The 17628-nt window shown below is 42.5% G+C and overlaps 1 protein-coding gene across 2 annotated transcripts in view; it reads right to left on the bottom strand.

Moving 5' to 3' along the window:
• The window catches only part of LOC137368956 (lactosylceramide alpha-2,3-sialyltransferase-like), a 138140-nt gene that overhangs the window by 73985 nt on the left and 46527 nt on the right, over positions 1-17628 (bottom strand). For both annotated transcript variants that reach the window (XM_068029340.1, XM_068029330.1), the window contains exon 2: positions 9588-9715. Coding sequence is in view for 1 of the 2 variants with exons in the window: in XM_068029330.1 (XP_067885431.1) it covers positions 9588-9625 (38 nt within the window). In the remaining variant the exon portion in view is untranslated. The remainder of the gene's footprint in view (positions 1-9587; positions 9716-17628) is intronic.

The following is a 17628-nucleotide window of genomic DNA, read 5'->3' as shown; positions in this document are numbered from 1 at the left end:
CAATAATTGCTGGTTGTTCCAGTGACGCCACATCCCAGGAAACAAAAACAAAAATTCCCAGACTCACTTTCTACAGGACCAACACTCACTAACTTTTCTTCAATGATCTATAGAAACTCTTACTGCCTGTTTTATAAATCTAGCTAGCTTTCTCTTACTCTGATTTTTCCCTCCTTATTCATCCTTTAGTCATTCTTTGTTGTTTTTAAATTCTGTTCAATCTTCTGACCTGCCACCCACCTTTGCACAATTATATGCTTTTTCTTTAAGTTTGGTACTATCCTTACCTTTTTTAGTTAGTCATGGATGGTGGGTCCTCCCCTTGGAATTTTTCTCTCATTGGAATGTATCTATTGTGTCTGCCTCTCTATTGACCTCTTAACCTACTTTGCCAGTTCACTTTTGTTAGCTCTGCTTTCATGCCCTCATAATTACCATATTTAAGTTTAAAATATTAGTCTTAGACCCACTCTTCTCTCCCTCAAACTTAATGTAAAATTCAATCATATTCTGATCACTGCTGCCTAGGAGTACTTCACTATCAGGTCATTAATTAATCCTATTTCGTTGCACAATACCAGCTTTAGTATAACCTGCTCTCTGGTTGGCTCCAGAACGTACTGTTCTGAGAAACTATGCCAAAAACATTCTATGAACTCCTCATCTAGACTACCTTTGCCCATCTGATTTTTCCAATCTATATGTAGATTAAAATTCCCCCATGATTATCGCCATACCTTTCTGACAAGCTCCCATTATTTCTTCCTTTATACCCCATCCTACTGTGGTTACTGTTGGAAGACTGTACACAATTCCCACAAGTAACTTACTGCCTTTATCACTTATCATCTCAAGCCACACCGCTCTACAACCTGGTTTCCTTAACTTAGTTCATCCCTCTCTATTGTGCTAACACCAGCGTTAATTAACAGAGCCACCCCTCCACATTTTCCTCACTTCTTCTCCTTCCTAAATGTCATGTGCCCTTCAATATTCAGGTCCCAATCTATGCTATCCTGCAGCCATGTCTCTGTAATGGCTATCATATCTTACTTGTTTATTTGCACTCAGTTCATCTGTTTTGTTTCGAATGCTACGTGCAGATACAGAGAGCCTTTAAGTTTTATCTTTATTTTTGCAACCTCTAGCCTTGTCTACTGATTTATTCTTAGATGTGTATTCATTGGCCCTTCCCATCAGGGTCTGTTCATCTTTTCCCATATTAATACCTTTCTCTCTTGCCCTGTCTCTACTCTTCAATTTACCAGATCTTCCCAAATTTGAACGCTTGCCTCCACAATTTAGTTTTAAACCCTCTCTACTTACCTAGTTATGCGACTCGCTAGAACACTGGTCCCAGCACGGTTCAGGTGTAAACTATCCCAGGGGTACAACCCCCACTTTTCCCAGTATTGGTGCCAGTGCCCCACAAACCAGAACCCACTTCGACCATACCAGTCTTTGAGTCACACATTCATTTTTCTAATCTTATTTACCCTAACCCAATTTGCACATGGCTCAGGTAATAATCCAGAGATTACTACCTTTGAGGTTCTGCTTCTTAATTTGGTGCCTTGCTCCACATACTGGCTATGCAGCACCTCTTTCCTTGTCCTGCCTATTTCATTGGTATACGACGACGATGGTATATGGATGACGGTGACTGGATCCGGCTCCTCCCACTGTAAATTCCTCTCTAGCCCTGAGCAGATGTCCCGGACCCTGACACTGGGCAGGCAACACAGCCTTCTGGACTCTCACTCTTTGCTGCAGAGAACAGTGTCAATCCCCCTCACTATATTGTCTCCTACTACCACTACTTTCCTTTTTGTTCCTCCCACTTGAACATGGTGCCATGGTCAGTCTGCTCATCCTCACTATAGCCCTCGTGCTTGCCCATACAAGCTGCATGAACCTCCAACTTGTTGCTCAATTGTAAGGGCCGAGGATCCTCCACTCCCACCCTTGATCCCCTTACCTGCCTGACTTGCGGTATTACCCCCGTCCTTGACCACTGACCAAAACAGATGACACTATGAAGGGGTGTGAGTGTCCTCTGGAACAAAGTATCGCGGTAACTTTCCCCCTCCCTGATGCATGGCAGTGTCTGCAGCTCGGCCTCCAGCTCAATGACTGAGCCAAAGCTCCTCAAGCCATAGGCACTTACTACAGACGTGGTTGCCATGGATTTCCGTGGCATCCAGGAGCTCCCACATACTGCATCCACAACACGTCACCTGTCCTGCCATCTTTGTTGTTAATTTCATTAAATTTATTTTCTCAATTATAGTTCCCCTCCTTAACGAACTCCCTCATTACCAAACTCTCTTCACACTGTGCCCTCCAGCAGCACTCAGTGCTATTCTAAGTGGTGCCACAATATCAGTGCAGAGGAATGTATCCTATTGTAACTGTTCTATTATAGTATGTGGATTTTTTTTTTAAACACACTGAAATAAGCACACCTTAAAATGGCCTCCATTAATCTGAAATCCAACCAAAAAAGGGTGATTTTTTTCCCCCCTAAATTAGGCTGCCTGTTGCACCAAATGTTGATGCACAGAGGTCACCTGCCATTTCCTGCATTGCTGCTGGAATGCTGCCATTACAGCTCTGAACTCAGATTGCAAAACTTTCTGACACTTGCTCACAAACATTCCAGACACACACGTTTCCCAAGAGTCCACTAAATAACTAGCCGCTGATTAATAAGCACGATACCTCAATTCTGAAAGACCAGGACTTTCGGATAAATATTTCTTCATTCAGGCCTCAAGAACAAACCTATCTTTTTGTAAAAAATAAAGTTGGTCCTTAAATATTCTCTATCACAAGTAGGTGGCTCCAATGTTCATTTAATTTTTGGACTAGAAAGATGGTTTTGCTACAGTTATTTTAAGCTTGCGCAGATCAGCAACAAAGTCAAAAACGGAAGGTACGTTAATTGATGATCGGTTAGAGTCGGGCGCAGGAAAAAATGGAAGAACTCAGGCTGAGTTGGGTTTTTTTTTTTTGCAGACCCGAGAAGGCCTTTAGCTCAGCTGGTCCAGGTGATTAACCAAAGTACTACCTCTTTATTGACAGAAACGTAGAAAAATAGGAACAGGGGTAGACCATTCGGCCCTTCGAGCCTGCTCCGCCATTCATTATGATCATGGCTGATCATCTAACTCAGTAGCCTGTTCCCGCTTTCGCCCCATACCCTTGATCCCTTTAGACCCAAGAGCTATATCTAACTCCCTCTTGAAAACATACAATGTTTTGGCCTCAACTGCTTTCTGTGGTAGCAAATTCCACAGGCTCACCACTCTCTGGGTGAAGCCATTTCTCCTCATCTCAGTCTTGAAAGGTTTACCCCGTATCCTTAGACTATGACCCCTGGTTCTCGACTCCCCCACCATCGGGAACATCCTTCCTGCGTCTCCCAGTCAAGTCCTGTTAGAATTTTATAGGTTTCTACGAGATCCCCCTCTCACTCTTCTGAACTCCAGCAAATATAAACGAACCAACTCAATCTCTCCTTATACGTCAGTCCCATCATCCCAGGAATCAGTCTGGTAAACCTCCGCTGCACTCCCTCTATAGCAAGAACATCCTTCCTCAGATAAGGAGACCAAAACTGCACACAATATGCCAGGTGTGGACTCACCAAGGCCCTGTATAACTGCAGCAAGGACATCCCTGCTCCTGTACTTGAATCCTCTTGCTATGAAGGCCAACATACCATTTGCCTTTTTTACCACCTGTTGCACCTGCATGCTTACCTTCAGCAACTGGTGTACTAGAACACCCAGGTCTCCTTGCATATTCCCCTCAGTTTATAGCCGTTCAGATAATAATCTGCCTTCCTGTTTTTGCCACCAAAGTGGACAACCTCCCATTTATCCACATTATACTGCAGCTGCCATGCATTAGCCCACTCACTCAACTTGTCCAAATCACCCTGAAGCCCCTCTGCATCCTCCTCACAACTCACCCTCCCACCCAGTTTTGTGTCATCTGCAAATATGGAGATATTATATTTAGTTCCCTCATCTAAATCATTAAAGTACATTGCGAATAGCTGGGGGCCTAGCACCGATCCCTGCGGTACCCCACTAGTCACTGCCTGACTTTCGGAAAAAGACCAGTTTATCCCTACTCTTTGTTTCCTGTCCGCCAACCAATTTTCTATCCATCGCAAAACACAACCCCTAATCCCATGCGCATTAATTTTACATGCTAATCTCTTATGTGGGACTTTGTCAAAAGTTTTCTGAAAGTCCAAATAAACCACATCCACTGGCTCCCCCTCATCAACACGACTCGTTACATCCTCGAAGAATTCTAGTAGATTCGTCAAGAATGATTTCCCTTTCGTAAATCCATGCTGATTCTGCCCAATTCTATCACTGTTCTCTAAGTGCTCTGCTATAAAATCTTTGATAATGGACTCTAGAATTTTCCCCACTACCGACGCCAGGCTGACTGGTCTATAATTCCCTGCTTTCTCTCTACCTCCCTTTTTAAATAGTGGGGTTACATTAGCTACCCTCCAATCTGTAGGAACTGTTCCAGAGTCTTATAAAATCTTGGATGATGACCACCAATGCATCCACTATTTCCAGGGCCACTTCCTTAAGTACTCTGGGATGCATACCATCAGGCCCTGGTGATTTAATCGGCCTTCAATCCCATCAATTTCCCCAATGCCATTTCTCTACTAATACTGATTTCTTTCAGTTCCTCCCTCTCACTAAACCCTGGGTTCCCCAACATTTCTGGTCTGATATTTGTGTCCTCCTTTGTGAAGGCAGAACCAAAGTATGCATTTAGTTGGTCAGCCATTTCTTTGTTCCCCATAATAAATTCCCCTGTTTCTGACTGTAAGGGACCTACATTTGTCTTTACCAATCTTTTTCTCTTCACATACCTATAGAAACTTTTCCAGTCAGTTTTTATGTTCTCCGCAAGTTTGCTCTCGTACTCTATTTTCCCCTTCTTAATCAATCCCTTGGTCCTCCTTTGCTGAATTCTAAACTGCTCCCAATCCTCAGGTCTGTTGTTTTTTTCTGGCAAATTTATATGCCTCTTCCTTGGATCTAATGGTATCCCTAATTTCTCTTGCATGCCATGGTTTGGCTAACTTTCCCATTTTACTTTTGCGCCAGACAGGGATAAACAATTGTTGCAGTGCATCCAAGCACTCTTTAAATGTTTGCCATTGCCTATCCACAGTCATTCCTTTAAGTAACGTTTCCCAATCCATCATGGCCAACTCGCGCCTTATACCTTCGTAGTTTCCATTACTAAGATTCTGGACCCTAGCCTCAATCAATTAAGTCACTCTCCATCTTGATGAAGAATTCTATCATATTATGGTCACTCGTCCCCAAGGGGTCTCACACCACTAGATTGTCAATTATTCCTTTCTCATTACACAATACCCAGTCTAGGATGGCCTGTTCTCTAGTTGGTTCAATGTATTGGCCCAGAAAACCATCCCGTATACACTCCAAGAATTCCACCTCTACAGTATTGTGACTAATTTGATTTGCCCAATCTACATGCAGATTAAAATCACCCATAATTACAGAAGTTCCTTTATCACATGCATCTCTAATTTCCTTTTAATGCCATTCCCAACATGACCACTACAGTTTGGGGGTCTACATATAACCCCCACTAATGTTTTGCCCCTTCGTGTTTCTCAGCTCTACCCATACAGATTCCACATCGTCAGAGCGTTCCTCACTATTGCATTAATTTCCTCTTTAACCAGCAATGCAACTCCATCTCTTTTTGCTTTTTTTCTGCCCTTCCTAAATACTGAATACCCCAGATGTTCATTCCCCATCCCTGGTCACCTTGCAGCCATGTCTCCGTAATCCCGACAAGATCATACCCGTTTACATCGATTTGTGCAATTAATTATCCACTTTATTGCGAATGCTCCACACGTTAAGGCACAAAGCCTTAAGGCTGATCTTTTTAACATTACTTGGCCCCTTCCCACTATTTTTCACTGTGGCCCTGTTTGATTCTGGCCCTTGATTTCTCTGCCTATCACTTTTCTTATTCCCCTTACTGCCTTTTGTTCTGGTCATTGACCCCCCACCTCCTCTGACTCCTTGCAAAGGTTCCCATCCCCCTGCCATTTTAGTTTAGACCCTCCCCAACCACTCTAGCAAATACACCCCCCAGGACATGTCCTGGTTCTGCCCAGGTGTAACCCGTCCTGTTTGTACTGGTCCCCCAGAACCAGTCCCAATGCCCCAAGAATCTAAAACCCTCCCCCTCACACCATCTCGTCAGCCATGTATTCATCCGATATATCCTGCTATTTCTACTCTGACTAGCATGCGGCACTGGTAGTAATCCTGAGATAACTACCTTTGAGGTCATACTTTTCAACTTACTTCCTAACTCCCTATATTCTGCATTTAGTACCTCATCCTTTTTTTCCTATGTTGTTTGTACCAATGTGTATCACGACCACTGACTGTTCACCCTCCCCGTTCAGAATGTCTGATAATCGCTCCGAGACATCCTTGACCCGAGCACCAGGGAGGCAACATACCATCCTGGAGTCTCTTTTGCGGCCATAGAAATGCCTATCTATTCCCCTTACAATTGAATCCCCTATAACTATTGCATTCCCACACTTTTTACTCCTCCCCTGTGCAGCAGAGCCAACCGTGGTGCAACGAATTGGGCTGTTGCTGCTTTCCCGAGAGGCCATTCCACCCCCCCCCCCCCCAATAGTATCCAAAGCAGTATATCTTTTTTTGTAGGGGAATAGCCACAGGAGATTCCTGAACTGCCTGCCTAGTCCTCTTGCTCTGCCTGGTGGTCATCCATTCCCCTCCTGTCCGTGGGGTCTGAGCCTGCAGTGTGACCACCTCTCTATACACGCTATCCATGATACTCTCCGCCTCGTGGATGCTCCACAGTATCCCCAGCTGCCACTTCAGCTCCGAAACCCAGGCTTCCAGGAGCTGCAGCTGGAGACACTTCCTGCACACATGCTGGTCCCGGGCACTGGAATTGTTCCCAGCTTCCGACATGGAGCACACCAAGGCTTTAAGCTCTCCTGCTATGACTTAACCCTTTAAATTAAATCAAACCTTCTGGAAGATCTTAATGTCCAATAATATCAGTTACTCTAGGGCCTTTCTTTCCCTGGTCCTCGTTACTACAGAACTCCCTTAAAACAAAACTACTTACTGTATTTGATATAAATTTTTCTTACCTGAGATACTTACCCAGCTATTTAGAGCTATTCCCTAACAGCAGTGACTCACCAACCAATCACCTTCCAGGTCTCCTGTGAAATCACCGTTGGCTTTTTTTTTTGCAGAACTCCTCTGCCTCTGCACTTTTAAAGTCTGCCGGTCAGACTCAGTCTCGCTCCTTCCCGCTGCCGCTGCACTTTTAAACTCTGCTGGTCCTATTTCTTTCACTTCCTCAGTTTTACAAATCCCTAGGTTCCCTAGTATTTATGGGAGATTTTCTCGTATCTTCCTCCATGAAGACAAACACAAACTAATGGGTTAGTTTCTTCGCCATTACCCTATTCTCTATTATAAATTCTCCTGTCTCCGCCTGTAATTAAACCAAATTTGTCCTTGCTCTTTTCATTTTCACATACCTAAAGAAGCTTTTACAGTCCACCTCTTTTTTGCTGGCTGGCTTCCATTCATATTCTCTTTTCCCTTTATCAATTGCTTCATCATCCTTTGCTGGATTCTAAATTGCTCCCAATCCTCAGGCTTACCACTTTTTCTGGCAACCTTATAAGTTACTTCCTTTGATCTAATGTAATCAGTTAGCCAGTTGATTTATCTTTCCTGTTGGGTTTTTGTGTCTTTGAGGAATATATATTTGTTGTAGACCAAGTACTACTTTAAATGCTAACCATTGCCTGCTTACCATCAAATTTTAGTGCATTTTCTCAATTCACCATAGCCAACTTGCCCCTCATAACTCCTTCATAATTTCCTTCACTTGTCTATTAAATTCCACCTGCCATTTGTCTGCCCATTCTGCTAGCCTATGTCCTGTTTGTCAATCCTCTAAATTTAGTAACATTGGCAAATTTTGAAATTCTACTGTATTCCATGACCCAAGTCATTTATATATAATTTTTAAAAAAGCAATGGTACCAACACTAACCCTTGGGGAACACCACTGTCTGCCATCCACCAATCTGAAAAACAACCATTTACCGCAACTTTGTTTTCTGTCCTTCAGCCAATTTTTTTATCCAATTGGACAATGACCCTTCTATTCCATGAGCCTCAATTTTGTTACCCAGCTTTTTTATGTGGTACTTTATCAAACGCTTTCTTAAAATCCATATAGATAACATCCACCACCTTCTCTTCAACAACCTTCTCTGTTAATACATCAAAAAATTCAATTAGATTAATCTGCCTTTTACAAATTCATGTTGGCTCTCCTTAATTAACTCAAACTTTTCCAAGTGCCTGTTGGGTTTTTCCCTAATTGTTGTTACTAAAACCTTACCCACCACTGATGTTAAAGTAACAACCCAGTAGTTGGTAAGATTGTCCTTACACCCTTTCTTGAATAAAGGGGTCACATGCCACTTCCCAATCCTCTGGTATGTCCCCCATATCTAGGGAAGATTGGAAGATTATGACAAGCCCTTCTGCTATCACCACCCCCGTTTTCCTTAGCGACCTGGGATGCAAGCTACCCAGACCAATGACTTACCCACCCTAAGCATAGCCAGCCTTTCCAGTACCTCCACCCGCTTCATTTTTACCCTATTCATTGCCTCTTTCTGCTTCTACCGATATATTGTCAGATTCCTCTTCCTTTGTAAACGATACAACGTTCTCATCAAGTATTCTAGCCTTACCCTGTGCCTCTTAAGCATATATTACCCACTCTGTCCCCAGTTGCCCCCATTCCACCTCTTACTCCCCACTATTTACATCAGTTCTCACTTGAAGAATTCACCTGGCATGCATTATACACCCTCTTTTGTTTCATCATAATCTTTATTTCCCTCGTCATTCAAGGAGCCCTGTTTTTAGTTCCTCTACCTTTTGCCCTTGTTGGAACGTACCTCGCCTGTAGCTGAAGCATCTCTTCCTTAAGAAGCACAGTGGCGCAGTGGTTAGCACCACAGCCTCACAGCTCCTGCGACCCGGGTTCAACTCTGGGTACTGTCTGTGTGGAGTTTGCAAGTTCTCCCTGTGTCTGCGTGGGTTTTCGCCGGGTGCTCCGGTTTCCTCCCACAGCCAAAGAGTTGCAGGTGGATAAGTAAATTGGCCATTATAAATTGCCCCTAGTATAGGTAATATAGGGACAGGTGGGGATGTGGTAGGAATATGGGATTAGTGTAGGATTAGTATAAATGGGTGGTTGATGGTCGGCACAGGGTGGGCCGAAGGGCCTGTTTCAGTGCTGTATCTCTAAATAAAATAAATAGAATAACCCAGTATTGTGTTACAGGCATCTTTTCTTTACAAACCTCAAATTGCTTTTTAAAAAAAAAGAAAACTAAGATCAAAACATTCCTGCTTACAAGTCTAGTTTTTAAATATTACATTTATTGCCAACTTCACATATCTTACATTAGAGCTCCTTTGAAGATAAATTTAGTTTTCCTCATTTTTCCACAGTCACTGGCAGTTCTGTTATTACAGAAAAAAGTAGGGACAGCAATTTTTCAGTGGTCCAGGAAGATTTCGAATAAGGATAGCTGCAAAGAAAACAAAATAATTACTTGAGAGACAAGAGAAGAACTGTGTTTCCCAGAGCTTGCTCACTGCAACAAATTTCAAGATCGGGAATAAATTTTAACATCTGGAATCCAGATTGGCAAATTTCCTGACAGTATCAATTAACAAATGCTTGCAGTTACTATGTGACTATAACCTTTAGTCAATCTATATAATTTAGAGGTCTATCATCATTCTTGTCAGAATATAAAGTAAAAACTTTTATTGCATCGAAGCAAACATATTGGAATTAATCTGAATATAAATCATTTAAATAATTTTCAGTTGCACTATAGTGATGTATTACAATTCAAGTAAACGTGAAACTCATTCAATACAAGTCAATGCATATTCATCTGCGACAGAATAGCAGATTTCTGGCAAGATTCTTACTTCCTGAGAATGTGATCTTCTACTGTTACTGTTGGAACTTTGCAATGGCATTTTCCACCCTGAGGAAAAGTCCAGTTCAAAAAGATTGCATGAAGTTAATCTAAAAAGACCAGGCACCAAAATGGTGAAGTACAGCAAAAGACAGTACAATGCAGTAGATTCATGATGAAAATTGCAATTGACATATGCAAAATGCCTCCAGTAATGTATAATTTCTGCTCAAGTCTCATGCCCCACTCATTTCCCAAATGATGTGGAATTGCTGTGGGTTGAAAGCTCCAAGTGCTACAGTGCTGAAGTCAAACATTACAGTCATTAACATGGTTACTGCTGCGATAAAAGCTTAAGAATAAAGCCCACCATATTTGGTCAAGCTCCTTCCAGTCTAACTCTAAGGGCATCTGCAGCATTAGCCAGTTTGCTACCCACATATGTATCAAGGTGGTCACAGACACCAGGGTCAAAACCCCTTTCCCACCAATTGGCAGTAACACTAGAGAGAAACAATTTATAAATCTGCGCGTTGTCATGGTCCAGGGGATCACTAATTACAACTGTGCTGTTGCAGCAACAGGGATTTTATTCTCTCAGAGCATGCAAGTCATTACTATAGCGCACGGGAAGCCTAGCGCTGCTTTGCTGGGGTGCGATGTGCCACCAGCCACTTCCTGTGTACCCACTTGACATTCCATCAGGAAAAGGGTGCACATGGGGGGCACCCTCAGCTTGTGCTAGGAAGCTGTGAACGCAAATGTCATGTATGGGCCATCTTAAGCTGGACTCAAAAAAACAAATACTCATTTAAAATCAAGTACAGTGCATTCATTGTTTAGTACAAGAACATGATCAGCTTGATTTGGTACAATGCTGTCTTTTGTGCTCAGTTTCAGATATGCAATGTCTGTTCTACTACTTTTAAATAATTTTGCTACAGGATTCCAACATCCTTCTGCTGGGATTCTGATGACTTCAGACTTCCTTGGACCATGAATTGCAACAGCTTGCACAGAGTCAGCCATATCTGGTACTGCCTGCTTTTATCACATTCTCCCTGCAACACATATTTCTGAAGGATGGCCATTAGGTCTTATAACAGGCTCCATCCGGTCCTTGTCTTTGGAAGGTAGGACTGAAACCTGCTTGCTGAGAACAACTTGCAGAAGAGTGGGACATTAAAGCAAGTTATGCTAAATCTTTATTTAAAAGATGGCAGGCATCAGCAGGAATACTGCATTGAATTCTAGGCCCTACAATTTAAGCAGCATGTTAAGGACTTGGAAAAGGTACAAAGAAGATTTACCAGAATGAAACCAAGGATGAGACACTTCAGTTATGTGGAGAGGATAAAGATTTCATGCATTCAAAATTACGAAGATAACGTATAAGGTTATGTTTCCAATGGCAGGTGGAGCGGTTACTAGAGCACAGATATCAGAAGCTTGCCGAAAGAACCAGGGGGAAGAAAAGAAATGGAATTGGAATAGCCCATTTGGCCCTTTGAGCCTGCTCTGCCATTCAACAAAATCATGTCTGATCATCTAGCTCAAATCCACCTTCCCACACTACACCCATATTCCTTAGCAACCAAACATTTATCAAAAATTTGATCTGAGCAATCCAATCTGAATTAGATAGTACATCTTTCACCAAATTCCAATATACTCAACAACCGAGCATCCAAGAATTCCAAAGATTCACAATCCTTTGAGTGATGAGAGCTTTGCACACAGCAACTTGTGCTGCACGATTCTATTGTTATTAATTAACAGCCTTCACTATACCACTTCAGCTATTTATGCTTCGGTTTCATTGGCTATTCTGCTGTATGGATATCAAAACCAACTTTTTAACCTGCATGATGAAAACAGTAAAATGTGTTGAGCAACTTTCTGTGTAATCCATAAAATAGCAAAAGTAACCTCTAGCTATCTTCTCAACAGGGGCACAAGCAGTAAATAAAATCTAGGTGGTGTGATCACCTTTTTAATCTCTAGAGAGCTGCAAATTCAATGTGACTAAGGCTATTACCTACAAATTGTCAATATTACTGTACAATATTCGACACAAAAATAAACCAATGTTCATTATTCATACAATAGCATCCTCAATAGTTATTTCAAAGCTCAAAATAATGCTGGATCAAAGCATTTTCCACTCTATTCATAAAGTTAATGAAATACCATAAAGACTTAAATATAAAGTAGACTGACCAGGTCAAGTCAGCCAATATGGGTTAGTTCATGAGTTCTAATTCCATATTTGTCTGTCAAAATAATGCTACAAACTTTACCTGCCACTGTCCTGTTTCTGTGCTGTATATTATATGCAAATTCAAATCTTAAAAGCGATCTGAACAATCCAATCTGAACATCTTTCAAATTCCAAGCCTCTCACTAATACCTCGAGACTCAAGAAAATGACATCATAGCTAGGATCTTGCAGACCTAGGCCATTTTCTGCAGTCAGATAAATTGCATTTTTTCAGCCTGCACCAGCAAAGCCCACCCCACCTGGAAATAGTATGGAAATTGGCTATGGCAGGCACCTTTTGCCAGTGATTAAAATAAATTTCAATTTTAAAAAAAACGTGCCCAAACATGGATTCACCTGCAATCAACTGCATAGTTTTTTTATCCTTTGACATGATTCAGCTGCCACCCACAGTAAAACTGATGCCAGGAAAAATTAGGTGCCCTTGCGCCAAGTACTTATATAGAGCATGTGACAGAAAATATATCAGAAAATGCATTAGTCATTTACATATTATAATATGGTCACCCTGATACTATTGGAAATAACTGTACTTCATTCCTCACCCCACCCAGCACCCTGAAAATATTGGAAGCAGGAACAGCTGCAAATATACATCAGAAATCTTTTACTTTTGTGTACCATTTTGCATGAGAAACTGGCACAACTTGAGAATACTTAATACATATTTAATGATTTCAGTATATTTTTACTTTCTGAAATGAGGCCCATCAGGAACTTGCTTAAACATAGCCATCAATCACTTCCTTGCTAGGTTAAGTGCAGACTTACCGTCAACACAATTAACACATCGAAAAAGAAAACAATAGCCTTTAGATTGAGGCAAGTCAAGAGAACCTGTAATTTGATTCCCTTCTTCTGAACTGGCTTTCTTGACACTCCCCTCCCATTTTGCAAGAAGTCTGAAACTGCTCAATATTGTCCATTTAGTGGCTGGGGCAATTTTACACTTTAAAATGAAAATACCAATGCTAGTGAATGAGTACTCAACATTATTCTGTGAATACTGCTTCACTGCTCATCATCTAAGCAAGGTATTTCATTCTGTACAGAATATCAAAGCAAGGTCACTTTTCATAATATGTATGTTAAAGGACGAAAAATATTCTGAACAGATCCAAGCTGATTTCCCCAAGGGACTGTGAATTAGTTACAATGGAAGACAAGCATCTATTATCATAACCCTATTTCCTGAGAAAGCTGTGTAACCAATCCATATCAAGCAAACCGTTTAATTTCTGAAGCATGGCCCATTATGTTCAAAACTAAATTACAACCAGATAACACACTGTGGTGATTAAGATGCAACAACTTCCTATTCACTACAACTAGTGAGTTTTGGCCAATTGGTGATATGAATACTAGTTTAGTTAAAGGTTTGACTTGAGACTCTTGTTGCACTAGGCACATACTGCATTCTAATCTGAAGTAACAGCATAAATTGACATTGTTTTAATCCAAGAAAGTGGATTCTCAGATAGGACCTTAAGAATTTAAACAACTATGCCATTTTTAGCATTTCCAGAGCCAGACTTATTGTGCGACACATTTAACCTTTCTATGCTCGATCACAATTTAAGTATTTGGATTTCTACAATTGTGTTTCTCATTTTTTTTAAATTTAGTAATCAAAATTGCCATTAGCCTCATCTGGATCCCCTAGTTAGTGTATTGGACAACAATGGTTCACAGTTTCTCATTAAGTCAGAGCCTTAGGATCCAAACTTTCAGTCTTTTCTTTCAGGTCCCACCAGACGGCAAACCAGAACCTCTCCTTTCCCACCTGCTTGTTGTTCAATACTTCTTAGAACATCCAAATGTTCTTAGAAGACCAAAGCTTGCCCATCCACCCCAAATATTTGGGAGGGCAAAGCAATTCCTTCCAGTCGGACCACAGTTTTTAACAAAGTCATCCATTTTTGAAATTAAGATTCTTCATGCTAAACAGCCTCAGCAGTATGCCAGAGACTTCATACATAAGCCAGGTTATGTTTCCCCTAAACATAAGACACATGTGGCCCAAGTATTCACTGACATTTAAAGTATGTTAAATCATGAATGATATCTTAAGTCAATATGTCAATTAGAGACATGGACGGAACATAAACTTCTCAGTTGAAGGCTATGCCCTCTTCACTCCTCATATTGTTTAATGCCATATTAGCTAGAAGCCCTTATATTAACGGCAAGGCAGGAAGGAGGAGGAGTCTGGTCGTGGGTGAAAACCAAGGACCTTAAAATCAGTGTGCGCAGACACCCAGTCAAACTGATGTGACGGTAGAGGGTAGGAATCTCAGTGACCATTCCTATGGCCTGCTACCATAACAGTCAGTGGAGGAGGAAGGCTCCAGTCACAATCCTGATCAGCTGAGCACCAGGGTTTGGGGAAGCTTCCCTTTGAGGGAAGGGAGAGCATTTCTAATGCTCCTGATCCACTACTGTCTTAAAGACAGGCAAATTTGTAAAAAAAAAAGTTACATGGCCTGATCTGTCCAGTCAGGTCCTCCCACATTTCTGCTACCAGCAGAAAAACAATCTAGACTCCCCACGGTGAGGTTAAAAAGTATATTGCAGCGCCGATAGGATCATCAGTTTTAACAGGAGCCCTGTCCAGGGTCTGAATCGCTGCCGTAAATATTATGGCAACCAGGAATGCAGTGGGTTGGCGTCGGGTTGAGAAATTCGACTATTATAACTGTACCATCCACCTCCCTCTGACCTCCCACCCCTCCCCGAAAGCCCTCTCCCACGCAACAGGGTGGGGGTGTTCAGATCGAGTTCCATGCCTCATGTGGCAATTCAACATTTCTGATACCACACCAAGAAAGCTTGAAGACAGTTCTGTACTGCACTAAGATACCAACTTATTACATTTAATTACTTTTTGACCAGCAAGATCCATCCATCTGATTGTTTCTTCAGAGCTTCATAGTTCAGTATCGAAGATGCATTCCTTTGTTCTATATATTTTGATTACTGAAAAGGCTCAACAAAGTTTGTGGTGTGGCTCAGGAGCACCTTAAAGCATCACAAGCCAATATGAAAAAAATGGGCAGACAAAAATGCAAAAGACCCACAATTTTCAACCAGGGGACGAAGGATTGGTGTTGCTACTGTTACATGAGGAACCGACATAAACACTGGACAGTGGCCCATATAGAGTGGGTAAGGTAGACTACTTGATTGACATCCCTGATCACCGGAACAACCAGTTGTGTCACATCAATATGTTAAAGCATTATTATTAAGAAATAATTAAGAGTGCTAAGCCTGCTATACTCTCAGCACTCTACGAACTGCTTTGCCTGTGCTGGGATGAGGGAGCAGTACCACAGGACATGCGCGATGCCAATATTATCACCCTCTACAAAAACAAAGGTGACCGCGGCGACGGCAACAACTACCATGGAATCTCCCTGCTCAGCGTAGTGGGGAAAGTCTTCGCTCAAGTCACTTTAAACAGACTCCAGAAGCTGGCTGAGCGGGTCTAACCTGAGGCACAGTGTGGTTTTCGAGCAGAGAGATCCACCATTGACATGCTATTCTCCCTTCGTCAGCTACAGGAGAAATGCCACGAACAGATGCCCCTCTACGTTGCTTTCATAGATCTCACCAAAGCCTTTGACCTCGTCAGCAGACGTGGTCTCTTCAGACTACTAGGAAAGATCGGATGTCCACCAAAGCTACTAAGTATCACCACCTCATTCCATGACAATATGAAAAGCACAATTCAGCATAGCGGCGCCTCATCAGACCCCTTTCCTGTCCTGAGTGGCATGAAACAGGGCTGTGTTCTCGCACCTGCACTGTTTGGGATCTTCTTCTCCCTGCTGCTCTCACATGCGTTCAAGTCTTCAGAAGAAGGAATTTTCCTCCACGCAAGATCTGTTGGCAGGTTGTTCAACCTTGCCCGTCTAAGAGCGAAAACCAAAAGTACGGTAAGTTCTCATCAGGGAACTTCCCTTTGCTGACGATGCTGCTTTAACATCTCACAGTGAAGAGTGTCTGCAGAATCTCGACAGGTTTGCGGCTGCCTGCAACGAATTTGGCCTAACCATCAGCCTCAAGAAAACGATCATGGGACAGGACATCACAAATGCTCCATCCATCAATATCGGCGACCACGCTCTGGAAGTGGTTCAAGAGTTCACCTACCTAGGCTCAACTATCACCAGTAACCTGTCTCTAGATGCAGAAATCAACAAGTGAATGGGAAAGGCTTCCACTGCTATGTCCAGACTGATCAAGAGTGTGTGGGAAAATGGCGCACTGACATGGAACACAAAAGTCCGGGTGTATCAAGCCTGTGTCCTCAGTACCTTGCTCTACGGCAGCGAGGCCTGGGCAACTTATGTCAGCCAAGAGCAACGTCTCAATTCATTCCACCTTCGCTGCCTCCGGCGAATCCTTGGCATCAGGTGGCAGGACCGTATCTCCAACGCAGAAGTCCTTGAGGCGGCCAACATCCCCAGCTTATATACCCTACTGAGTCAGTGGCACTTGAGATGGCTTGGCCATGTGAGCCGCATGGAAGATGGTAGGATCCCCAAGGACACATTGTACAGCGAGCTCGCCACTGATATCAGACCCACCAGCCGTCCATGTTTCTGCTTTAAAGATGTCTGCAAACACGACATGAAGTCCTGTGACAGTGATCACAAGTCGTGGGAATCAGTTACCAGCGATCGCCAGAGCTGGCGGGCAGCCATAAAGGTGGGGCTAAAGTGTGGCGAGTCGAAGAGACTTAGCAGTTGGCAGGAAAAAAAGACAGAAGTGCAAGGGGAGAGCCAACTGCTTAACAGTCCTGACAACCAATTTTACCTGCAGCACCTGTGGAAGAGTCTGTCACTCTAGAATTGGCCTTTATAGTCACTCCAGGCACTGCTCCACAAACCACTGACCACCTCCAGGCGCTTACCCATTGTCCCCTGAGACAAGGAGGCCAAAGAAGAAGAGATGATTATTGCAGGGAGGAGGATAAGCCAATATAGGTATATCAGGTATCCGGGACTGTTGAGAAGGAAAAGGATAGTGAGGATGAGGCAGAAGGCCTAGACAATTCCCAGATTGAACCTCCAACTATCAGATTTGCGAATACAGAATGGGTAGGAAAATTGGACATCATGTTTTTGCACTTAGAGGAAAAACAATGTGAAGACCTAAATAGGCTTTTCACAACATTTAAAATAATCTGTGGGGATAAGTCAGGATGTACAACCTTGTATCCACA

The sequence above is a fragment of the Heterodontus francisci genome, chromosome 1, assembly GCF_036365525.1.
Source record: "Heterodontus francisci isolate sHetFra1 chromosome 1, sHetFra1.hap1, whole genome shotgun sequence".
Lineage (NCBI taxonomy): Eukaryota > Metazoa > Chordata > Chondrichthyes > Heterodontiformes > Heterodontidae > Heterodontus > Heterodontus francisci.
The sequence above is the reverse complement of the archived record's forward strand: the minus strand, read 5'-3'. Positions and strand labels throughout refer to the sequence as shown.